At 39.6% G+C, this 25639-nt stretch overlaps 1 protein-coding gene across 6 annotated transcripts in view; it reads right to left on the bottom strand.

The window, feature by feature from the left end:
* ZNF106 (zinc finger protein 106) overlaps nucleotides 1-25639 on the bottom strand; it is a 63338-nt gene that overhangs the window by 22721 nt on the left and 14978 nt on the right. For 3 of the 6 annotated variants that reach the window (XM_054716307.1, XM_054716306.1, XM_054716305.1), the window contains 8 exons: nucleotides 23362-23447; nucleotides 16992-17053; nucleotides 11482-11682; nucleotides 6898-9036; nucleotides 4510-5140; nucleotides 2781-2850; nucleotides 1009-1163; nucleotides 864-924 (listed from right to left, as the gene is read on the bottom strand). In XM_054716307.1, coding sequence (XP_054572282.1) covers nucleotides 864-924; nucleotides 1009-1163; nucleotides 2781-2850; nucleotides 4510-5140; nucleotides 6898-9036; nucleotides 11482-11682; nucleotides 16992-17053; nucleotides 23362-23415 — 3373 coding nt within the window. In that variant the 5' untranslated portion in view covers nucleotides 23416-23447. The remainder of the gene's footprint in view (nucleotides 1-863; nucleotides 925-1008; nucleotides 1164-2780; nucleotides 2851-4509; nucleotides 5141-6897; nucleotides 9037-11481; nucleotides 11683-16991; nucleotides 17054-23361; nucleotides 23448-25639) is intronic. The other 3 variants (XM_054716308.1, XM_054716309.1, XM_054716310.1) reach the window with 3 other exon arrangements.

Here is a 25639-nt window from a genome sequence, read left to right as displayed (position 1 = left end):
GAGGGCAGTTGGGGGGGAGGGGGGGAAACGAGGCCTGCAGGGGAGGGCAGGGGAGGCCAGTTAGGGGTGACCAGGGGTGACCAGGCCTGCAGGGGAGGGCTATTGAGGGTGGGGGGACCAAGACTACAGGGGAGGGCAGTTGGGGGTGGGGGGGAACCAGGCCTGCAGGGGAGGGCAGTTGGGGGGGAACCAGGCCTGTAGGGGAGGGCAGTTTGGGGCCACCAGGCCTGCAGGGGAGGGCTGGCAGGGGAGGGCAGTTAGGCTGGCAGGGGAGGGCAGTAGGGGTGACCAGGCTGGCAGGGTAGGGCAGTTAGGGGCAATCGGTCCAGCAGGGGAATAGTTAGACGTTAATCAGGCTGGCAGGGGAGTGGTTAGGGGTTGATCAGGCTGGCAGGCAGAAGCGGTTAGGGGCAATCAGGCAGGCAGGCAGGCAAGTGGTTGGGAACCAGCAGTCCTGGATTGTGAGAGGGATGTCCAACTGCCCGGTTAGGCCCGATCCCGATGGGCCTAAATGGGCAGTCGGACATCCCTCGAGGGGTCCCAGATTGGAGTGCATGCAGGGTGGGCTGAGGGACACCACCCCCCCCTGCAAAAATTTCATGCACTGGGCCTCTAGTATAGATACTAATAGAAGAAACAAGATTTGAACCCAGGTGTTTTGATTCCTAAGCCAAGGCTCCTTCTGTAATATACTGTCTCCATTGCTAAGTATTTTGGGGATGGAGGTACAGTCTTATAGACCTTTCAATAGAAGAATGAAACCAAAGAGACATGAGAGAAATCATATGATTTTTTATTGACTATTTCAATTCCCCTCTATAGAGAAAAAAAATAACAAGCTACAGAGGGCCCAATCCAAATACCTTGCAATCCCTGTAGAATTTGTATCCTATGGGTCCTCAGTGCACTCATCTCCATAGTTATCTAAAAATAAAGTATTTTGTTATGAATTTTCAAATTCAATTTGAGAGATTATCCATTTTCATTAAATGTTCCACCTGCTGTTACCTGCTGCTTGAGCATAAGAAGCCTCTGAACTTCAACATAAGCTGTCTGAAGTGCTGCCCGGGCTTGCAGAAGGTTGTTATCCATGCACTGCAGCGACTTGCTTAGTTCTTCCTCCCTTAACGAAATATTCAGCAGCTGGTCGACCTGAGAACGTTCTGCCAAAAGAAACCATAGCTTTGTTTAATACTGGAGACTCCTCTTTAGTATTTATTTAATAATATAGCTCCTCAGAACATGGAACTACATCAGTATCTAGAATAAGCCTTTATTTCTCCCCAACAGTACCAGGACTCACTGAATCTCACAAATCATATAGTCAAGCCAGTTGCTATCAGAGCGGGAAACCAAAAGTGAGAATTGGTAAGATGAAGGTGCCTCAAAGGTTCAGGAGTACCACCACGTGGTACCATCTTCCTAATAACCATTTTCCACCACTACCCTTCCAGTGAAATCTTTGTCCCAAGCAAATCCACTATTGCAGTTTCCACTTCCCTTTCCTCCTTTATCTACCACACTATTCACCCAGGGCTTTTGCTTAGATTGGACCCTAGATCTGTTCTGCTTGCACTCTCCTCCCAATCCATATTTTTCTAGTCTGTTAATTAACATAGTTATGTTTATTAGAGAAATCTGCCTGAAGGAGCTATAGCAAACTTTTCCATTACTATAGTAGAAAATCAAACTTTTTTGTTACTTTACATAAAATGTTCTACTATATGTATTTGTAATCTTTGTTTGTCTTTTCCCCATTCAATATGCCAGGACATCTTTCCTAAACACCAGACCCACATATCTAACTACCAACTTGGTATCTCTACCCAGGTGTCTCTAAGGTCCTTTTTAAAAATAAATAAATAAATAAATAAATAAATAAATAAATAAATAAATAAATGTTTTTATTGATTTCAGAGAGGAAGGGAGAGGGAGAGATAGAAACATCAATGATGAGAGATTGGCTGCCTCCTGCACACCCCCTACTGGGAATCAAGCCGGCAACCTGGGCAGGTGCCCTGACTGGGAATCGAACTGTGATCTCCTGGGTCATGAGTTGACACTCAACCACTGTGCTACACCAGCCGGTCCTTTAATTCAAGGGATCATCTTCTCATCATCTTCCTCTATTCTCAACCTGCTCCTCATGGAGTTTTCTAGCTCTACAAATGATGTCATCATCCACACAGCTGCCCCAGCTAGAAACTGGGGTCATCCTTGACTCCTACCTTACACATCACTTCCAATCCCCCAAGGCTCTTTCAATCACTTCCCGCACTAGCTCTCATACTGGATCAGGGTTAGGGTCAGTGCAAAGCAAGCGTAGAAGAAGCCTATCAGTCAGTGAGCCACCTTAAAAACTTCTCTCCTCATTTCACATGAGAAAAGCAACCAAGATTCATAAAAAATGGAGACTAAAAGAAATGGATAAATGACCAAAATGGACAAAAATTTACTGAAGGCCTGTTCCTCTTTATCCCATTGAAAAGGCCCAATAAGACTTTGTTTTTATATTGAACTCAATTTGTCCAAGATATATATTAACTTTAGCTTACAGGTGTATGTGGCATCATGTATTTCTCCTACAGATGCAACTGTATGTTATGTATATAGTAGAAAATCAAACTTTTCCATGCACTAAGCAAGACAACAAAAGTGTAAAAAAAAATAATAAATGGGCGATCAGTGTTTGAAAACCACAAACTATACTATGTGAAGCTGTAAAAAGGCTGAATTGCTAAAAGAACAATTTCCATCTGCCAGAATATTCTGCACTATACCTTTCTTTCCTTTAATTTTCCTTCTTTTATTTTTTCTCTCAAGACTTGGGAGTTCAGGAGAAGATCCATCCTGAGGAAATACAGAAAATTGAATAATATTAAATATATAGTGGCCATTATCCAGAGAGGGGGGAAAAAGAATTAGTTCTGAGATAGTCGTACAATGTTCTTTATTATTTTTACCATCACTAACAGGATAATAGAAGTCTCCTGTGCATGATATGAACTAAAATATTAGCTGAATAAATATATACATATGATTTTTTTTTTAAATCTAAGGTCAAGTACCTTTTTAGCATTTTAGAGGTATTAAACCCCACAGGGCAGAGGCAAAGCATTTCATACCTTGGTAAAGCAAGACCTAGAAGCATGGACAAAACCAGTGACACATATATCTGATTTCAGAGTGGCACAGTTTCTACTTTAAATTTCAGCAATAAAATATTTACAATGAAAAGCTAAAGAGTCTATTGAGACAAACCCTAAGATATTGGCTTTGTCATAGAACAATCTCTCACCCAACTACAGTATCTAGCTCAAAGGGGGGCAGAGCTGGAATTTGAATCCAGGCCTACAGCCCAAGCCCTTATTCGCTGTTATATTATACTAGAGGCCCGGTGCACAAATTCGTGCACCAGTGGGGTCCCTCAGCCTGGCCTGCGGGATCGAGTCGAAACCAGCTCTCCAACATCCCAAGGGGTCCTGGATTGTGAGAGGGCGCAGGCTGAGGGACCCCACCGGTACATGACTGGGGCCGGGGGGATACAGGAGGTCACCAGGGTGTGTCCAGCCCATCTCACTCAGGCCAGACTCCAGCAGCAAGCTAACCTACCAGTCGGAACGTCTGCCCCCTGGTGGTCAGTACACATCATAGTGACTGGTTGACCAGTCAACTGTCTGCACCCGGTGGTCAGTGCTCATCATGGCAAGTGGTTGAGCGGCCTTAGCATATCATTAGCATATTATGCTTTGATTGGTTGAACGGCCAACCAGACGACTGGACACTTAGCATATTAGGCTTTTATTATATAGGATTGCCTCAGTATTAAAGGAAATAGCCCATTTTCTCACAGTGCTAGATTCCAGATTGTATTACCGTCACAATTCTTTCTTTTCAGAAAAGGTTTCTGAAAGAGTTAAGCAATATTAGCAACAGAGTTGCCAGAACAGAAGTGGTGTCAGTGAAGGAACGGATTCTGAAAAGCCATGATGGATAAATGAAGTACAAAAGATAGAGTAACGGAGACTACAAATATTTCTAAGACTATGCTTATGTAGATGCACTCCAGTAGCATTAAAACTTGGTGTTAAGCCTAAAACTGCTAGATCCAACAAGCCTGCATGCCCTCTGAAGGCAAGACTAGAATGCCTTTCTTCAGCAGCCGTACAGAATGCATCATGGAAACAGATAAAGTTACAGCTGAAGATGTGGCTTACTCCTTGTCAGGTGGTATAAAAATGATTGGCTTGATGACTAATTTTAGAGATGACTTCATATTTTCCTAGTACTGTACAATCATATTCAATTACATCGAACTTAGTAGAATTACTCAGTGAAAGAAACCAGCAGAATAATCTGAAAGAGTAAGAACCTCACCAGTCTTCTATGCCAGAGTAGGGAGAACCACAACCCTAGACACCCAAGAAAAATTAAACCGTTAAATCTTCCTTACAATATCCAAGTCACCACATAAAATGTTCTACAAAAGACACAGGGAATCATACTCACTCCAGTGGCTCTTCGTTTCTTTCTAATGTTCTGACCGTCATTTTGTTCAGCACCAGAGGTACAGCTACTATCTGTGCCTGCATCTGCCAAACTGGAGCCTGCAAGAGCTGAGGATGCATATGATGATAAAGAGTTTCCTTCTCCATTACTCTCCTTGGCACTCGGATTCTCTGAAGGTGGTCCAGAACTCGCCTGGCTGTTCAGGTCTTTTGTCAAATGCATCAAAGATTTTGCACAGTCCGAGGGTAATTGTGCACTGTGCCGCCTTCGAGGAGCAACATTGTCAGCCCTTTCACCTGTTCTTAGGGAGGCAGCCAGAGGTGTCACCTCCTGCTTAGGGCCCGCGGTTGATTTTTGACTCTGTGCAGCCCTCAATGAGTTAGTAGGTGAAAAAATCCGCTGGGGCTCATTTTCTTTGCCTGCACCTTCCTCACTGAAGAAGCTATACACAGGCGCCCTGTCCATGATCACACTGCTCTCAGAAAGGCTTCGTTTCCTTGCCAATCCAGGAGATGAAGAAATGGACACATCTTCCCACTGGAATCCTTCTAGACTGGACAGATCAGGTTCCTCATCCAAATCCAAGACCTCTTGTTCATTCTGAACTAGAGGCACCATTTCTATGCCAAACCTTAAGAAAGAAAGAAAGAAAATCATAAATCCAACATGGTTGAGAGAAGGGAGCACCAGTTTGTGTTCCAGCCTCTGCTGTGCACTGAAATACAAACATAAGTAAGATGGGTTGGCCTGCGAGGAGCTCAGTCTGAGAGCTTTACGTAAATAACCAGTGTGAGTTTTATAGTGTAAGCATTGTAAAGCAAGACACAGATAGAAGTCTAAATTAGTGATTGTTACTAAATTAGAGATTAGTATACAGCGATGAGAACATGAGAAAGTAAAAATTGAGGTTTTTATTTAATATGGAGCTTGAAACCAACAAGTACATAATTTTAATAACAAACAAACCAAAACAAACAGAAATGTCTATTAAGCATTCACAAATGTCAGACATTATACTAAGAACTTTATATTTGTTTTTTGTTGTTGTTGAATATGTCTTACTGATTTTTTAGAGAGAGAAGAAGGAGGAAGGAGTGAGAGAAACACCGATGTGAGAAATATCAATCAGTTGCCTCCTGTACACACCCGACTGGGTATGTGCCCTGACTTGAACTGTGCACAGGATAACGCTCAACCAACTGAGCCACATCGGCCAGAGCAGAGCTTTCTACAGGCAGTCCTCGGGTTACGTTGGAGATCCGATCCTGCGGTGCGACGTAACGCGATTTTCGCCACAAGTCAGAACCCACCTACGTCACTCACATGAAGCACATGCACAGCCGTAATTAAGTGAAACAGTAAAAAAAATTTAAAAGAAAGATAACAATTCCTGACTTTTTCTTGTGGTGAATAAATAATAAAAAACATAAAGCACATATGTACATACAACTTTTTTCTTTTTATAAATAAATGGGAGATGGCGATGTAACCACAAAACGACGTGCATCGAGTCCGACGTAACCCGAGGACTGCCTGTATTTGTAATCTCAATACTCACAAGTTATGGGAAAGGAAAAGGGGGTACAATAAATACATTATTTCAATAAGGATAGAAATGTAACTGTCATCAGCAGGATGATGTTCAAGTAGCAAATCTGTTGAATGCTACTTTACCATTCAGAAAGTTTCGTACCTCAACATCAGATGATTAGCCAAATTATTACACAAGCACTTAAGAAAAAATACTTTGTGATCACACGTATAATGCCCAGAGTAAATACAAAAGGGTAAAGATTCTAGGTAAAAAAGAATGAGAATTGTTATACTTAAAGTTGCATCACTCAATGAAGATCTACAGATAAGAAACAGATTTATATACTTTTTAATGCTGTTACTTTCTGGCCCCTAAAACCAAAGTGCAGGATTTCTGTTTTTTTTTTTGTTTTTGTTTTTGTTTTTACTATGTCCCCAGCTCATTTCTCAGAAGTAGTGTGCTTCTTTTTAACCTAAATTTCCTGCTAGGAAACACTTTATTCCAGTTGTTATAGAGTAGCAGTCACTCTGATAGTTAAATCCGACATTCACAACACATTTTAAAAAACTGATTATTTGAGGGAGGGAGGGAGGAAAGGGAGGAGAGAGAGAGAGAAACATTGATTTGTTGTTCCACTTACTTATGCATTCATTGGTTGATTCTTGTATGTGCCCTGACCAGAGATTGAACCCACAACTTTGGTGTATCAGAACGACGCTCTAACCAACTGAGCTACCAGGCCAGGGCACACGTATTTTTTGCAAACATTTAATTAAATGTAACAAGAATTCTTCTCCTGACCAGGGTCAAAGGGTAAACTTGAAGAGAAATGGATACTGAAAAGCAGCACATACCTGGGTAAGCCTTTGCCTAGCTCTTGCTTTTTCTTGGTTACTTGATGAATGACCTGTTCCCAGTTGACATTTCTCCGAGATGCATTCAGAATCTGCCGAAGGGTTGGCTTGAGCCCAGATTCCTTCTCTGTGTCACTCTTTCGATGGCCACTGATATTGCGAATGCGGCGAGCACTGTTGAGGTTTGGCTCGGGAAGGTGTGCTCCAGTTTTGCTCTTCAAACTAATGTGCCGGGTGAGATCTCTTTGGAGTGACGCAGGGAAGCCCAGCTTACTTAGTTCAGGCAGGAGAAGGCCTGAGGGCTGAGTTATATCAGTCTTTTGAAGCTCTGCATCCAAGCTGGTACTCTCAAAGCCCTCTGTTTCATAAGATACGGGAGATTTAACAGGCTCATCAACCTGTCCATCTTCTAGAGAGGCTTTTAAGTCTAGTAGTAAACCAGAGTGTGGATTGGCTACAGATGTCATTTGTAACTCGGATTCTTTCTGGTGAACTACTGACTCACATGGGGAAGCGGATAGTTTTCTAGGTGTTTTCAGGTTTGGGCGCGCTCCCTCTTTCTCATCAGCATTTTGAGTGCTGCAGGATAAGACTTCTGTGGTTGCAGAATCCAGGGTTCCAATTTTTGTTCCATGCTTTTCCACCTCAGGTATTTCTCCATCACTCTCATCTTCTAATGAGTGTACTTGAAACTCAATCTTCAAAGATCCTTTTTCAGACTCTTCCACATTCCTACTTGCTTTTTCATAGTTCCTGGTCCTTTTAGAAGTGCTAAGAAGCGGATCTTGCAATGACTCATGAAACTGTAGCACCTCTTTGGCTTTTTGTAGTGTATCACTTAAATTTTCATCAGATTCCCTCTGAGTGCCAAACCTATTTTTATTCCCTTTTAAAACACGAGGACATGAACTTTGCAATTTGGACCTGTAAGAAGAGCCATGATGATCTTCCCCCTTGTGTTTGTTTAGGGAATTTGAATGTTTTCCAGGAAAAAAATAATTTGCTTTGGTGTTTTTTGAGGGATTCTTTGAATCTTGCTTTTGAGGGACTGATTTAGTGACTGGAATTGGAAGAAGTGGGGATTTTAATGATGGCATCTTATTTAAGTTATACGCTTGCTCAGGTTTTTCTGTAATGCAGTCAGAAGTGGCTTTGTGATTAAGAGATCCAGTATGTGTTTCTTTTTGTGTTTTCAATATTGGGGAATTATTTGTTTCATCAATTTGGGACGCTTGTGTTCCTTGGATTAAGGTAAAATCAAAGAAAGGCTTATCTATCATTTCTGACTTGTTCCCAGTGATGTCTTTCATTCCTGACTGTAAATCCAGAGCCTTCTGGGACGGGTAAGGGGTCCAGCGATGGTGCTTTTCCCTTGCGACACTGCTGTTCTTCCCACCCATTCTGGAAGCTATGGGCTCTGTCTGTTTAGTGGTTTGGCTTTCTGGCTGCTCAAAATTGAAGTCAAATAAGCTTTGTGAAGAAAATTTATCACTTGTATATCCTTCAGAAGGACCTCTGTATGCGGCAACTGTACTAACTTTGTCATTTTCTTGCCGCTGCCATTTATATCTCTCTTGATTGTATTTGTTTGACTTGGGTTTCTTGTTCCATGGCTTAGCCATGTCTTCCATTTGACAGTTAGAATTTCTGTTTCTGCCTGGTTGAAATTTGTCTCCAGGACTACTGTAATTCCAACTATTTGTACTGCGTACATTGGATTTCCAGTTTCCGTTACTGCTGTTCACATGCCAACTGGAAAAGCCACCTGTTCCTTCAGAATGCCAGCTGGAATTCCTTCCTGTACCACTGTGATTCCAATCTACCGTTCCATTATTTGAATGCCAACCACCTCCAGAATTACTATGGTTATGAAACCAAGTTGAGGAGCCTCCTGCAACACCTTTATGCCACCCTCTTGGTCCAGCACCATTCCTCAAAGAATGTGCAAAGCTGTTTTTCCTAGTATTACTAAAGCCATCTTTCTCCCACTTCCAATCCCGCTGAGAAGGTCCCCGATGATGCCATGCTGGCTGGCTGTAGCTTTCTCTGTCTTGGTAAGGAATTCTGTCTTCTCGTCTCCGCTGGAGCTGCCTGTCATCAGACTTTATTTCTTGGCTGCCACTGGAAGGTTCATCTTGTCTGAAAGAAAAAGTTTTTCATTACTGATTTAAAGGAATTCTTTTACTTCCTTTAAAGGCATAACCCACCAAACTTCCCCTCGACCTCCCTCCCCTGTTACTTAGACTATTTTGTAATATAGAGTCCATTTTTATTTTTAATAGTAGTTGCTGGCCAGGGCCAGCATTTTAAAAACAAAACCAATTATATTTTGCAGCTATGGTTAGTTATCGTAATTAATACAATTTAAGTTCAGCTGCTCTTAATATTATGATTTATCCAGTTGTTGGTTCTTTCTGGAAAAAAAAAACCAATTTCTTAACCTATTTTAAATGGTAAGATTTCACTATGCATAATCATGTTCATTAATAAACACTTTCAATGACTGTTAGTGGAGAATGAAAACTTGTTTGCACTGTTCCTATTCCTGAAGGGCTTACAACCTAGTTGATAAAATATGGTCACAGAGTAAAATAGCACAAGACAAATAAGCAGAACCCACAGTAAGGGCTATAAGGCGTTCCATGTGCTAGATGTTTTTATAAAGAAGCTACGGCTGTATGAATTATTCACGTTAGACAAGGAGCTCACAGAAATGTGATTAAATTTAAGTAAACATCACAGGAATATGTGTAAAATTATATTCTCTACAAACTCCCTATGGTATGCCTAGCATAGTGCTTAGCATATGGAAGGTGCTCAAAATATTGAGTACTAGATAAAATTTATGGAGTACCTACTAATTGTCAGGCATTTAATGCTTAGCATTTTATATAAATTATCTCATTTAATTTCACAACTCTGAAACAAATATTCTTATTATTCCTACTTTTTAGCCGAGGAAACCGAGGATTAGAGAAGTAATTGTCCAGAACAGCACAGAACAGTAAGTGGTGTAACAGAGATTTGGACCTTGGCAGTCAGTCTCCACTCTCAGCCACTGGGCCTTGATAGAATGAATATCCCAAAACAAAGTTGCTATAGTTGGGTTCCCTGTTCTGAACTTGACATGAATCTTAAATTCAGTACTGACTTTATTTTTTTTTAATATATTTTTATTGATTTCAGAGAGGAAGGGAGGTGGAGAGAGAGACAGAATCATCAATGATGAGAGAAAATCATTGATCGGCTGCCTCCTGCACATCCCCAAGTGGGGATCGAGTCCACAACCCGGGCATGTGCCGGGATCCAACTGTGACCTCCTGGTTCATGGGTCGACACACAACCACTGAGCCATGTAGGCCAGGCTCGGTACTGACTTTAATTGGCTCTAAAAGCTTCTAATGTCTTCGAGATTAGAAGTTAACTATAATAATTAGAAGTTACCTATAACATGAATTTACTGAGCAGCTCTTTTACCATCTAACTTCATGTTTAATCTTCTCACAGATGAGCTAACAATGGCACAAGAGTGTAATAACCGAAAGAGAAGTTGGTCTCCTAGAGGCACTACCGGCACCTTACAAGAGTCAAGCACAGCTACGAGGAAAGCAGTGAGAATGTCATCTGAAGGACTGAGCAATCAAAGAACCAAGGTGCCAATGACATTTTAAAACTAAGAAAGTCTCCTTCAAGGACTTGTTCAAAAAGCATTTAACACAGAAAGTAAAAATTACTTTCTTTTTACATTCAAACCTCTAACTAAAAATGAAAGGTAGACCAGATATAACTATTACTCAAGAAGGATCTCTAAAATTATTTTTAGAATTTGAAATGTTTCTCATCATGCCCTAGGACTTGCAAAATTACCCCATCTCATAACTGGTTCTCTCTTTTACTCATATCTGAAAATTTCTGCTTCAATAATTAAAGTATTTAGACCACAAATCAGCAATGTTAAAATATAACAAACAGCCTAATACATTAATATAGATGTAGGTATGAAATTAAGTAGTACAAGCAGGAAAACTTATACTGCTGAAATGATCTTGTCAAATTTAAAAGATAAATTTATTCAATAAATATTTACTAAAGCACTTAAACATGAAACGATAAATCAAATATGGTAGAAGCACCATGTTAATTCAATTAAGCAAAACAGTTTTTCCTAAGGGATGCAACAAGAATATTATATAAAATAGTCATATGAAGCTTATATACTAATACTTTTTCTACAAAAAAATTTGGATATCAAATAAAAAGAAATTTTTAATAACCAAAAACTTTGGAACTAATAAAAATAGTCCTAAACAGAGTTATCAACATGGTAAAAATTTCAGATATGTAGCAGCAATAGCTAGCTTTATGTAGGAACAACACTGAGGGGTTTTTTTAAGCAAATAGTACAGGAGTTCAAGAAAGCATTCCACTGCCCTTTTATGTATAAGACAGCAACTTCGAGCTAAACTTTACAACTAAGATAAGATTGAATGCTATAGGCTGACAAGTATGGAAATGGAAAACGTATTCTCTACTATCCTATTTCAGATAGGCTTTTTTTTTTTTTTAATCAAAATCATTACTCACCGACTTTGTTCTTTTCTTTGCTTTATTAACTGAACGAGTTCCTTGTCAAAATAATCTTCTTCTTCTTCTTCTCCCTTTCCATCATCTTCTCTTTCCTGGGCATCGATGTTATCTTTGTGCAACTGGCCAGAAATATGCTTTGCATATGCGGAAAGACCCACTTCTGTGACCCCGCACACCCGGCACTCATGACTGCTGTCCCTAGGGAAAGAGGGAGATGAGGGGCATTCAATTCTCCCCACTGGCATGGCACACTCACCAGATCTACTGTAGTTTCCTCTGAAAGACCCTGCACACTTTGGCACAGTGGAAAATTAGTGCTAATCAATTTCAATAGACCTTTCATCCCTTTTAATGAGTTTGTTCATAGTTTACTTTTTAAATGAATTTAAGATTCTTTTCCAGCAATCAAGAGGCAGTACACTTCAGAATAATGTCGTTTAGGAGGAGAAATCTTCTTGAATTGCTGTACTTAAAATCTTGCCAGAGGAAACATGGTGAAAGGGGAGGCAGGGCAGGGGGCTCAGAGCAAACAGAAGTTGCTCTGGAGCACACCCATGGTGCCAGCTGCACTCAGGAAGCCTGGTGACAGCACTTCCATTTAATATCTGGCTCAAGAACTTTCTCCCAGTGAAAGTGAAGGGGTGGAGAAAAGAGTAGGCAGCACAGCCAATCCCAACCGGGTAACTAAATCGAACAGCTGGAGCTCTGCCTGGAATGTGAGGATTCCGGACCCAGGGCAAATGACCAGAGTAGTCTCAGCAAACTTTTTTGGTCTGAATGATACATGTGATCTACATTCTGCATCAGAAGGGCTTATTTTAAAGGGAATGGAAAGCATTTCAGTTGTAGGAAGTCAACAGCTGTGCTAGGCAAATGGTTTTTCTCAAGTTTCAGAATATGCTACAGTTTAGAGAGAAGCAAAACCAAGTTCTTAGTTAAGAAATTGATTGAGCAGACTTTTTCTTTTACTTTACACACACAGTGGTAAAGCTCATCCTTGGCCAGTTCAAAACTGCTTTTTTAGCATCCTTGAAATCCCTTGATGGTTCAGCTCTCTATGTGGTCATTAAGAAACCACTCAACTCTTATCGTTTGTGTTGGGGTTACACTAGTGATATTTTTGCATTTCCTATACCGATCTATTAAAAAAAAAACACAACTCCACACAGAAGACATGCTGTCTTTGATAAAACAGACTGTATGTATATACACGACTCCGTCTTCCCTTCACATATACCCATCAAGACATGGCAGAATTCATATCAATTAACCAGAAGAGACCTTTAAAACTGAGTACTTCATTTACTAGTTACAAATCACCTAAACATTCATTTAAAAAAAACAAAAACTTATTGAGCAACTACTAAATTCTAGGCACCATACTAAGTAGATGGCTACAAGTTGTCTAGGGTGACAAAATATAAACAAAAAATGCCCACTATGCCCAGTAAATTTAAAAACAAAGAACACATTATTATTTTACTTCACAAGAATCATGGAAAACGCCTCAGAAAAATGGAGAAAATTCATAGTTTTTTGGGCTTTGTAATCTTAAATGCTTTGGATATAATTTTTGACATTAAGATTCATTTTAATAAGTTCTAACCAGGTTCCCTGAAAATATCATTACCTGATTACCTTGAATATTAATATTATAATTCCTTCTAATCCTCGAGGAACTTTAATATACTGTTTTCACGAGAGTTTTCCACTACATTTATATACTTAGAAAACAAGCCTTTTCTCACAGCAACACGGAAATAAGTTTAAAATATATAAATATAAATCAGCCCAAATGGCAGCATCAGAAGTCTCTGAAGACTGTAACTAACCTAGAATACATAGTTTATATCATAAAAATTTAAATCAACTGAATTTTCTGGTTAGAAAGTCTTTTTGGTTTTAAACTCTCTAAAATTATGGAACATGTTCTAGTCTACTTTTCTATCTAAAAGCTTACAGAATGCTAACCTGTATATTGCAGTACCAGGAACATCATTCTAAAAGGCATTCTTAAGTAAAATCCCTGATTTTATCCTTACTTCTAAAATGCAGATAATTTTCCTCATGACCAAACTATCGAAATCCCTCTCTCTTTAAAGATATAACTGGAAGGCCACACTGACTTTTTAAAATATTAAGGAATGTAGTGTAAAGTAGGCAGTATTTAACTCTGTTAAAAATAAACATTCATATTCATAAACCCACACACTTTGCAATCTCCGAAGCACAAGCATATGTTGGACATGTAATAGACACTTAAACACAGATTTTTAAAACATTTCTGCTTTCTTGCAAAAACTAATTATTAACCATGGTTCCTAAGTTATTCGATAGAAAAACACCTTAAGAGATCCTGCCCAAAAGGGTACAGGCAACATAAAAATTAACAATGGAAACAAGTTATCAAAAAACAGAAATCCCTAACATTTTTCTTATAAATAAAATCTAATTTAAAGAAGAGAGAGACAAGCTTTACAAGAAACTTCAAAAAGAGAAAAGAAGATCCATATTTATCTATGGAAAGAACGGAGTAGGTCAACCACAAGTCTTAAAAATTAGAACATATCTGTGTCTGGAGACAAGCATATTCTATACACAATATGCACTCATGCTTCCATAGATGATGCCTGGGAAAGCACATGTTTTAAAAAGTTAACAGCAAATTAAATAAAATCATAATAATGAGACTTTTTAGTTCTTTATCAATAACCAGTTAAAATATTACTTTATATAAATATATAAAGTAATTCTTGCGAAAAAGTACTGCTTTACTTTGACTAATAAAGGCAAAAATTCTCCTCAGGGCGTGCAAAGGGCCAAAATTAGCTTCATCCTGTTACCACCCAATTTCCTCTCATGTGTGAAAGGCAAAGCCTTAAGATATTCTAGCCATAAGCTTTTCTTTATTAAGCTTGCTCTAACTATACCACAACAGCTGGTTGATAAATAAAGGTTTGTGCCTTTTTCATAGCATCTATCCATAGAAACTACTTTCAGGCCACACATCTGAACAAGTATATTAGGAAAAAAATAAGGAAATGCTTCAGATGTCCACAATTATGAACCAAATAAGACAAGTTATTTAATTCTCAATCAAGCTGGCATTCAAAACCTAAAAAATATGCTCTTTACATTTTTAACCCGATCACAACCATAAGTTATATTGATACAAATATAAAAAGAAACAGGAAGCTGTAACATCAGAAAGCCAGCATTTAAACATGAAATTCAGAGAGGGGAAAAAAATCACAAACTGATGATAAAAAGAAATATAAATAATAATTGATAACTATTTGTCTCTATGCATAAACTAATGGTAACTGCTTGTCCCTACAGTAAATGCTCCAAGTAGATGATTTGAGATTTTCTTTTTTTGTCAACTGTTTTTTCTTGCTATCTGCTTGCCTTCTCCCTTATAATTTGTTATAGGCCAGAAAACCATATATAACATTAGCATTGTATCTAAAAAATCCTATATAATAAAAGGCTAATATGCAAATCGATCGAACAACAGAATGGTTGGTCGCTATGATGTGCACTAACCACCAGGGGGCAGACCCTTAACATAGGAGCTTCCCCCTGGTGGTCAGTGCGCTCACAGGGGGAGCACTGCTCAGCCAGAAGCTGGGCTCATAGCTGGTGAGCGCAGCAGTGGTGGCAGGAACCTCTCTCGCCTCCACAGCAGTGCTAAGAACCCCTCAGGGGATGTCTGACTGCCGGGGACCTCCTCCCCTCCCCCAGTGCATGAATGTCATGCACCAGGCCTCTAGAGAGTAAATAAGTACTAAAGTGCTCTTCTCTAAATAAAAAGAGTTTGGGTGTTAAAGCAGACATTTATATTGTCAGCTCAAAGACTTCTAATGCTTTCTCTTTAATTATTTGACTATGCTCCAAATAACAAAATGGTAGATAAATTCTCCATGGCAGTTAAATTCTCCATTGGAGGAAGGAAAAACAAGTCACAAAATAATATATATAGCCGTGTTTCAGTTATGTTAGTAAGACAAAATGTGTATGTATAGCTAAATATAAATCTATGTATACACACAGAAAGAGGTTTGGATAGGATATACACTGAACTGTTGACTTTCTTCTAAGAGGAGAGTAGGAGTTGGGGCTTGAGAGGGGGTGGGGAGTGTTAGATGACTTCTACTTTTTTTACTTTGTATGATTCTGTATTGATTATGAACATGAATCTTAATCAAAATTTGTTTTTACATGTTTTAAATAGCTGATTAGTGAACTTTGAATATAATAGGCTTTAATCTACCAATAAAATCAACTTCTCTCCTAATGACTAGATTTATTGACCTCATTTGTTTTATTTTATAATATAGTCAGGTGGCAGGAAAATAGCCCAGAATAAGGTGAATTCCTGAAGGAAGTTTGTTGGAAATGGGATTCAGTAATTAAGATAGCCCATATATAGTTGAAAGTTGACTATTTCAGAGGTTCCCAATAATGAGTTAAAGATGATATATATTCAAGGTTATAAGGGCTCTCCACGCTAAAACAGAGTAAAAGGCTCATACTGCTGCTAAGACCTAACCTTCACACAGTAAATGGAAAACTCCACTCATATGCTAAACAGCTGCTGAAAGTTTAATCACATATTAATTTGCTCACACAATCTAAAACTATATTACTTAAAATACATATAACTCCAAATGGCTTAGGTTGGCATCTGAACAAAGCTTGTAACTATTATGCATGGAATCTACATATATAAAAGGCTAATATGCAAAGTGTCCCCTCGGGCGTTCGACCGTGAGTTCGATTGCTCGCTATGACGTGCGCTGACCACCATGGGGTGACACGGAATGAAGGAAGGCCCTGATTGGCCTTGATTGCCAGCCAGGCATAGAGACCCTACCCGTGCACAATTCTGTGCACCGGGCCTCTAGTAAGATATAATTAATATTTCTCAGTTCCCCAATGTTTGTTTCATATTGCCTTCAAATTTCAAATTCACAAAAGTCAAGAAAAAGGAACCATAGAAGAAAAAATTGACAATGGAATACACACATATGCTACATTTAATTTTTTAAAGGTGCTTACTACTAGATTTTCTTTCCTTAAACACCTCAAGCCTTATATCACAAAACAGCACTTTGATCTTACACTAATGAGATTCTGTACTATTTAGCAGACTTTGGATTTTTCAGACTATTCTAGCAACACTAAAGGTTTATTGCATGCAATAAAATGTCCTAATTGCAAGGCTGGTGTGTAGGAATGACAAAACTTGCTAGCTTATCCCAATACACCTTTGTTATAATCTACTTACTACAGCTGCTGTGAATTCTACACATTTGAGATGCACAAAGATTTAATCTTTTTGAATGACAAAAAATCTGTTGTACTTGTTATTAATCCTAAAAGATAGTTCTATGCCCTAAGATAATATTCATTTATGAAGGATAACTATGAAACAGGCTGACAGGTCTCATCGTCCTCAGCTCCCCCCACATTCAGAAGTTTATGGAAGACAGTGGTTCCCATACCTGCCCTTCAGGTTCTCAAGTTCCCTGTGATGCAACATGCTCCTCATGTGTTCGTCCATCTCCTTCAAAATTAAAGAAAGCAGATTAAACTAAGGGGGATTGTGTTGTGAAAAAATAAATTCCTCTGTTCATGTTCAATCAACAATAGGGACTCAAGCTCCTAGTGTCAAAAGTCTTTGTGGTTACTCTTCTCAATTCAATATTGTAATCAGTTCCTTATAAGATATTTCTTTAGCTATGTTCTATTTTCGAATAAAGGAATTTTAAAGAAAGGCCCATATAGGTGGCTTTCTAAAAAGGTTAGAAAGTATAATGTTTTTAGAAGACAAAAGCTTTATGAAAAAACTAAAGGCCCGGTGCACAAATTCGTGCATGGGTGGGGTCCCTCGGCCTGGCCGACGGGGCTGATTGGGGCCGCAAGAGGTTGGCCGGCTAGGGGGAGAGACTGTGGAAGGTTGGCCAGCCAGCCCTATCAGAGCCGGTCGGCCAGAGGGACTGTAGGAGGTTGGCTGTAGGAGCACACTGACCACCAGGGGGAAGCTCCTGCATTGAGCGACTGCCCCCTGGTGGTCAGTGCATGTCATAGCGACCTATCGACTGGTCATTCAATCATTCAGTCACTTAGGCTTTTATATATATAGATTATGTGAGCCTGACTGGTGTGGCTCAGTGGTTGAACATCAACCTATGAACCAGGAGATCACAAATTTGATTCCTGGTCAAGGCACATGCTTGGGTTGTGGGCTCAATCCCCAGTGTGGGGAGTGCAGGAGGCAGCTGATCAATGATTTCTCTCATCATTGATGTTTCTATCTCTCTCTCCCTCCCCCATCCTCTCTGAAATAAATTTAAAAATATATGTTTTTAAAAAGAATAAATTATGTGGGTTAAATTCTATCCCAATATAAGGAATTCACTAAAGTTTATTTTTTTAAAAAAACTCTGAAATCATATAAATTCTCAACTGTAGGACTACTTTTCTACATACTCTCTTTCCCCACCCAACTGAAAGTTTTTCAAAAGTAAGTTACAACTCATATTCATGTCTTGGACTGGGCCTGGGCATATAATTTTCAATATCTGTTAAATGAACAGATGGATACATCAATTCTAGACAGAACTTATGGATATAACAGAACTTCTCTATGATTGATCATGAACTTTTTATAAATACTTTGAACACAGCAGCTTAATCACGCCTTCATCTTCACTGCCTGCTGCCCCTATTTGATTTGTTTGGTTCTAAAGAAAAGTTTCAAAATTTACTAGGTTCTCCCCTTTCTGTATCCACCCTTTTTGGGAAGATAATTAAATCTGTGGTAAGAGCTTCCACTTTAAAACAGGCACATGTATATGCACATACCTCAAAAAACTCAAAAAGCTGTAAATATCTATCCCTTTGCCATGCCAAAGTATTATATAGCCAGTATGCCATAAAAGGGAATGGCTTTTAGCCCTAGCCGGTTTGCCATATAAATTTTGGAGAGTTTTTTTCTAGGTCTGTGAAATATGCCATTAGTATTTTAATGGGGATTGCATTAAATCTATAGATTGCTTTGGGTAAGCCCTAGCTGGTTTGGCTTAATGGATAGAGCGTCAGCCTGCGGACTGAAGGGTCCCAGGTTCGATTCCACTCAAGGGCACATGCCTCGGTTGCGGGCTTGATCCCCAGGGTGGGGCGTGCAGGAAGCAGCCGATTGGTGATTTTCTATCATTGATGTTTCTATCTCTCTCCCTCTCTCTGAAATCAATTTTTTAAAAAATTAAGAGAATGGCTTTTACATATATTATTAGCCGTATTGAGTATTGCTATTAGCTATGCCCTGTGCTTAAGTGCCTCAAACATTTTCTCACTTGAACTGCAAAACACTGCTGAGGGAGTATTATCCTATATAATAAAAGCCTAATATGCAAATTGACCAAACGGCGGAACAACCAGTCGCTATGATAAGCACTGACCACCAGGGGGCAGACGCTCAACGCAGGAGCTGCCCTGAGCCCGCAGGCCCCAGGCCAGCCAAGGCAGGTGCCAGCAGGGCCCCCCAATCGCCCCACTGGTCGCCCCACAGATCGGCCCTGATCACCAGCCAGGCCTAGGGATGCTACCCATGCATGAATTTCGTACACTGGGCCTCTAGTTCATTTCATAAAGACACAAACATGCAGAGAAGCTAATTCATTTATTCCGCAAACATTTACCAAGTGCTTATTATCAAGGGCAGAGCTAGGCATTAAAGGGGTAAATGTGAAAATGTTCCCATTCTTGTCTTCTCAGAGTCATAATCAAGTGGTCAAACTGGGACTCAAACCCTGGCAGATCTGACACCAAAGCCAATATTTCAAATAGCATGCTACATTGTAAATATCTAGTGCCTTGAGATTTTTCATTAGATACAGTTCGTTTGTCAAAAAGTATACAACAACCTAACATGCTAGTCTTAATTCAAGTTATCTACTACAGAGTGACAAACAAGGCTGGGTTTCAAAACACTCCCTTAAACAGCAATTTTACTAAAGATGACCATCGTTTCCTCTTGCCTCTACAAATGCTTCTTTTGGAGGGGATAGCTTTACAGGTGACCCCTTCTAACTACAACTGATTTGCCACTAACTAGAATGAATAGTTAGAACTGAAAACTGAGTCGAGTTAGTGGCATAACACAGAATGAAAAAAATCCATGAACAATACACAACAACTGCTCAAATCCCTGTTGATTGTTCAATTTTTTCCTTGGATTATATTACATATGCCAAGGCCCTGGTTAGGTAGATCAGTTGGTTAGAGCATTGTCCCTATGTGCCAAGGTTTCGGGTTCAATTTCTGTCAGGGCACATAAAAGAATAAACCAATGAATTCATAAATAAGTGAAACATAAAAATTCATCTCTCTCTCTCTCTCTCTCTCTCTCTCTCTCTCTCTCTCTCTCTCCCGCCCTCCCTCTTTTCCTCCCCCCCCAAGTCAATAAATAATTTTTTAAAGACTTACATATGCCAAATCCTCTTTTATTGGGCTAAATGTAACTGGATTCTGTTCCTTGCACTGAAACCATTCCTGACCAAAACTGTATTCACTGCAAGTTATTCTGATATAAAACCTAATTCTTTATTCTATTTCAATTATAAAAATGTTATCATTCAAAATTAATTTTAAGGTGAGTTGATTGACTAAAACATTTCCCACATCTTTTCCTAAATTTACATATGAAATTCTCTCCCATCTTGCTTTGAGGAATGAATGCAAACAGAAACCCAACTGTGTTCTCAAAATAATTGGTAAAGATCTCCAGGCACAGGATTAAAGTAACACATACCTGCTCAGTTACCAAGCTTCTATTTAGATCCTTTTATATTAATCAGTATTATGTGTGTGTGTGTGTTTTAATCCTCACCCAAGAATATGTTTTTATTGATTTTATTTATTTATTTATTTATTTATTTATTTATTTATTTATTTATTTTTTGAAAGAGAGGAAGGGAGAGAGAGGTTGCCTCTCGCACGTGCCCCGACTGGAGATCAAACCCACAACCTTTTGGTACACGGATAATACTGCAACCAACTGAGCCACCAGGCCAGGGCAGTATCATGTTTTTGTCTGTTTTATTTTAAACTTTTTTATTGCTTTTTTAGAGAGAGAGAGAAAGGGAGAGGGAGAGAAGAGAGAAACACTGATGTGAGAAACATTGATCGGTTGCCTCCTGCACACACCCCAACTGGGGAACGAGCCCATGACCTGAGCATGTGCCCTGGGCATGTGCCCTGACTGGGAATTGAACCAGCAATCTTTTGGTGCACGGGAGGACACTCAACCAAACCACCCTGGCCAGAGCAGTATTATGTTTTTTTTAAAGGGGGGGAGGGGGGGAGGGGGAGATGGGGGAATTTGATGGGCACACAAATCTGGAAAACAGTATATAATATTTTAAAACTTTTTTTTGCCCGGCCAGCGTGGCTCAGTGGTTGAGCGTCGACCTATGAACCAGGAGATCACGATTCGATTCCCAGTCAGGGCACATACCCGGGTTGTGGGCTTGATCCCCTGTATTGGGTATGCAGGAGGCAGCCAATCAATGATTCTCTCTTATTGATGTTTCTCTCTCTCTCTCTCCCCTCTCCCTCCCTCTCTGAAATCAATAAAAATATTTTTTAAAAAATAAAATAACTTTTTAAATATGTATTTTTTAACTCGAGGGCTTTTCAGTCTTTGATAAATTAATGAATATCAAGATACGCAGGGATGGAGTAAACAGCTCATACTTAAAGTCAACCTAAGATTCCTTTCTCCTCCACAGTATATTTGGAAAAACCAGGGTTACACTACTTTGGGAAACTAGAGAGAGCACTGCTTCAACATAAGTTGTTCATGCTCTATCTAAAAATAGTATCAGAGCCCTAACCGGTTTGGCTCAGTGGATAGAGCATCAGCCTGCAGACTCAAGGGTCCCAGGTTCGATTCCAGTCAAGGGCATGTACCTTGGTTGCAGGCACATCCCCAGTAGAGGGTGTGCAGGAGGCAGCTGATTGATGTTTTCTCTCATCGATGTTTCTAACTCTCTCTCCCTCTCCCTTCCTCTGTGTAAAAAATCAGTAAAATATATTTTTTAAAAATAAAATAATAAAAATTAAAATAGTATCAGAGCTATTTCTTTCAATTAACCTATTATGCTAATTTCTTAGACCACATTAATCTTAACACTTAAATCATGCCATTTCCTTGCTTAAAGGCCTGTAGTTGGCTTTGCTAAGGATAGTCCCAGTCCTTGATTTAACTTCATTATGATCCATATAAAAGTGTGAAGATATTAAAATATGTTTCAAACCAGAGTAGAAGACTTAAAATAACAAAATTATGAAATATCACAAGATAGGGCTGCTACTCCATCAAAGACTGAGTTCACACCTCTGAGTGTCTATCTATGTACCTCACACTATCAATTTCCCATCCCTCCAATCTGAAAGTAGCCATAAGGGATCTTTGTTTATTGAAAACCTGTGTAAACCCTGATCTAAATTTTTTAAAACTAGAAAAGCAGTTTGTTTTGTTTTTTACTTTTATTAAACATGATTTTGAAATCTCAACTTACTTTTCCATCACTAACAGAAATCCTGTAAGGAGAAAAAATTCTTCATCCCAGCCTACTCGATGGATCATAGTCAAACCCCTCAGTCTTGCATTCAACACTGTTTACTGTCTCCACTTACATTACAAAGTAAATTACAATCCCACCATCCCCAACACGAAACTGTTTTAATCAGATGAGCCTTCTTACCAACTCCTAGAACTGCTATATGCCATTATACCTCTGTATCTTTGTACACGTTCTCCCACCCAAAATATCTCTTCTCTATTTCTTTCAAACCATCTTACTTCCAAGTATTTTTCATGATAGCTCACAATAATCTTCCCAGTTATCTGAATTCCCAATATTAAAGAACGCCTTAAAAGAATAGAGAAAAAAATTCAATATTTAAGCTAGCTGCACTACTTTGAAAGCAAAGGATAAAGGCAAGAAAAAGCAAAAAGTGAGACAACTTGCAGCTAATTTCCCTAAGGCACAGGAAAATTCTTTTAGTTCTTAAAAATGTCTGGGGTTTTTTTGGTGCAATATCCCCACCCTGTGGACATCTAGGATATTATTAATACCATTTCTGCTGCGCTGCACTCTTCACAAGCATAGGCAGAAACGGAATGCAGGTGAACATAATGCTGTATCCTTAGATAGTCTCAGCTAATTAGAAAGTAGTATAATCTCAAATAACTTAAATGTTAAGGTATTTTCTCTATAACTATTAACTAAATTTCTCTTTACTGCCTACTTTTTTGAGTATCCTCAAATTCTGGGTAGAGGTTTAATAATATAGTTACTGGCTTTATGAGGCAGTAATGAGAAAGAACCTGTGGAATGAGACTATAGGTTTAAGAAAGAAGCATAAATAAGATAGCATTAAAAGCTTTTACCCATTGGGCAGGCTAGAAGGGGTCAATGGGGAAGAGGGAAGACATATGTAATACTTTCAATAAAGATTTTTAAAAAATAAAAGCTTTTACCCATCTATAAATTTCATATGATGTCTCTGAAAAAATGACCAGTCATGCCCTGGCCAGGTGGTTCAGTGGTAATGCATCGGCCCATGCGCCAGAAGGTCTCGGGTTCAATTCTTGGTCAAGGGCACATACCTGGGTTGCAGGTTTATTCCCCACCCTGGTGGGGGTATGTGCATGAGACAACCAGTCGATGTGTCTCTCTCACATCGATGCTTCTCTCTCTCTCTCCCTCTCCTTCCCTCCCTTCTACTCTCTAAAAGTCAATGAGGATTAACAACAAAAAAGACCAGTCACAAAGTCTCAGATTCTCCCTCTTCTATTATTACCTTTTTTGAGCTGTACACAATGTTGCACAATATGCATTTTCGTTCTCGTACCATAGTGACCAGATCTGAAGCACTCAACGTCACACCTGCAATGAGGAAGTAACATTTAGTAACCTTTTCCGCCCCCAGATGTCTTCTTAGATTCTTCTTAGCTTGGCCAAAAATACAAGTTTTGCATCTCCCTCACCTCCACCCTGTTCCTCCCCCAGTCTTCTCATCTTGGTAAATGAAAATTGCAATTTTTCAGGTACGCAGGCCAAAACTTTGAGAATCATTGTTGGTCCCTCTTTCTCACCCCATATCCACCCTCACCAGCAAATCCTGCCCCACCTTGAAATAGATCCAAAACCCAACTATTCCTCATTACTTAGCATATCATCACAAGGCACTAGCCTACTGATTTGACTTCCTATTTCTACTCTTATCCTTTTACAGTCTATTCTCAAAACAGTAGCCAGAGATTCTCAGAATGAGATTCTTTTAAAATTTAAGTCAGATCACATAATTCCTCTGCTCAGAATCTTTCAATAGATTCCCACCTCATTCAGAGAGGATTCAAAGTCCATGTCACGAGCTACAAAGTCTGTTTCTCACTTTCTCTCTGACTCCATGCCCTACCAGTCTCCCTCTATCCCTCCACTCAGTGCCCTCCTTGCTCACACCAGTGATTCCCCTACCTACGGCTTCTATATTTCCTGTTCTCTCTGCATGAAATATTCTTCCCTAAGATGTCTTTATGGTTCTCATGGCTCACTCTCTCATGCAGCCTCATCAAGGAGGCCTTCCCTGATCTCCTACAGAATACTTTCTAACCCTCATTTCCACTATTCCCCTATGAACCTGCTTAATTTTTTAATAGCACTGTGGTAGATGGTTTCCATAGATGGCCACAGCCATATCTTCCATCCCATGTACTCTTTTGCAATGTGATCTTGTTATCACCACCTATCAAAAGGTGAGTCCAGTCCTAGCCGGTTTGGCTCAGTGGATAGAGCATTGGCGTGCGGACTGAAGGGTCCCAGGTTCGAGTCCAGTCAAGGGCACATGCCCGGGTTGCGGGCTCGATCCCCAGTAGGGGGCGTGCAGGAGGCAGCCGATCAACAATTCTCTCTCATCATTGATATTTTTATCTCTCTCTACCTCCCTTCCCCTCTGAAATCAATAAAAATATATATTTTAAAAAATGTGAACATTTGAAAAAGCCGAATGTCAACTAAGACAACAAAGAAGCACACCTTTATGGATACGTACAGTATTATTTAGGTTTCCAATATTGCTAATAATCTCCTAAATCTTAAAATTAACATAAATAAAACTGGTGCTAAGCCTCACAGCATACTTATTCTTCTAATTCCCTTATATCCTAGCATTTACTTCAACTTTAATTATAATTACTGTTTACATGCAGTATTTGGTTACTTCCTTCAATAAGCATTTACTGAACACCAAGCACTGTCCTAAAAGTTGGGGAAATAGTGGTTAAGAAGTATGTCCAGAAATGTTTTTAATACTGCTTCAAGTTATTAACCATCAAAGCAAAACAGGAACAAAAAATTTAGAAGCAATAGTCAATGAAAGAGTATGACTTTCACCCTGGCCTGTGTGCTCAGTGGTTAGAGCGTCAGCCCATAGACCAAAGGGCCACAGGTTCAATTCCCAGTCAAGAGCACGTACCTGGGTTGCAGGTGGGAGGGTGAGGGGAGTGCAGGAGACAACCAGTCATTGTGTCTCTCACATTGATGTTTCTCTCTCTCTCTCTCCTCCCCCTACTCCACACTTCCCTCCCTCCCCTTCCACTCTCTGAAAAGCAATGGAAAAAAGTATCAAAATATCCTGGCTCTAGCCGGTTTGGCTCAGTGGATAGAGCAGTGGCCTGCAGACTGAAGAGTCGCAGGTTCGATTCCACTCAAGGGCACATGCCTGGGTTGTGGGCTCGATCCCCAGTAGCGGGCATGCAGGAAGCAGCGGATCAATGAGTCTCACATCATTGATGTTTCCGTCTCTCTCTCCCTCTCCCTTACTCTCTGAAATCAATAAAAATATTACCAAAAAAAAAAAAAAAAATCTGCCCTAACTGGTTTGGCACAATGGATAGAGCATTGGTTCATGGACTGAAGAAGGGTCCCGGGTTCGATTTCGGTCAAGGGCATGTACCTTGGTTTCGGGCTCAATCCCCAGTTGGAGGCATGCAGGAGGCAGCTGGTCAATGTTTCTCTCTCATTGATGTTTCTAACTATCTCTCTCCCTTCCTCTCTGTAAAAATCAATAAAATATATAT

This window comes from Eptesicus fuscus, chromosome 5 (genome assembly GCF_027574615.1).
Source record: "Eptesicus fuscus isolate TK198812 chromosome 5, DD_ASM_mEF_20220401, whole genome shotgun sequence".
NCBI lineage: Eukaryota > Metazoa > Chordata > Mammalia > Chiroptera > Vespertilionidae > Eptesicus > Eptesicus fuscus.
This window is presented reverse-complemented; position numbering and strand designations above follow the sequence as displayed.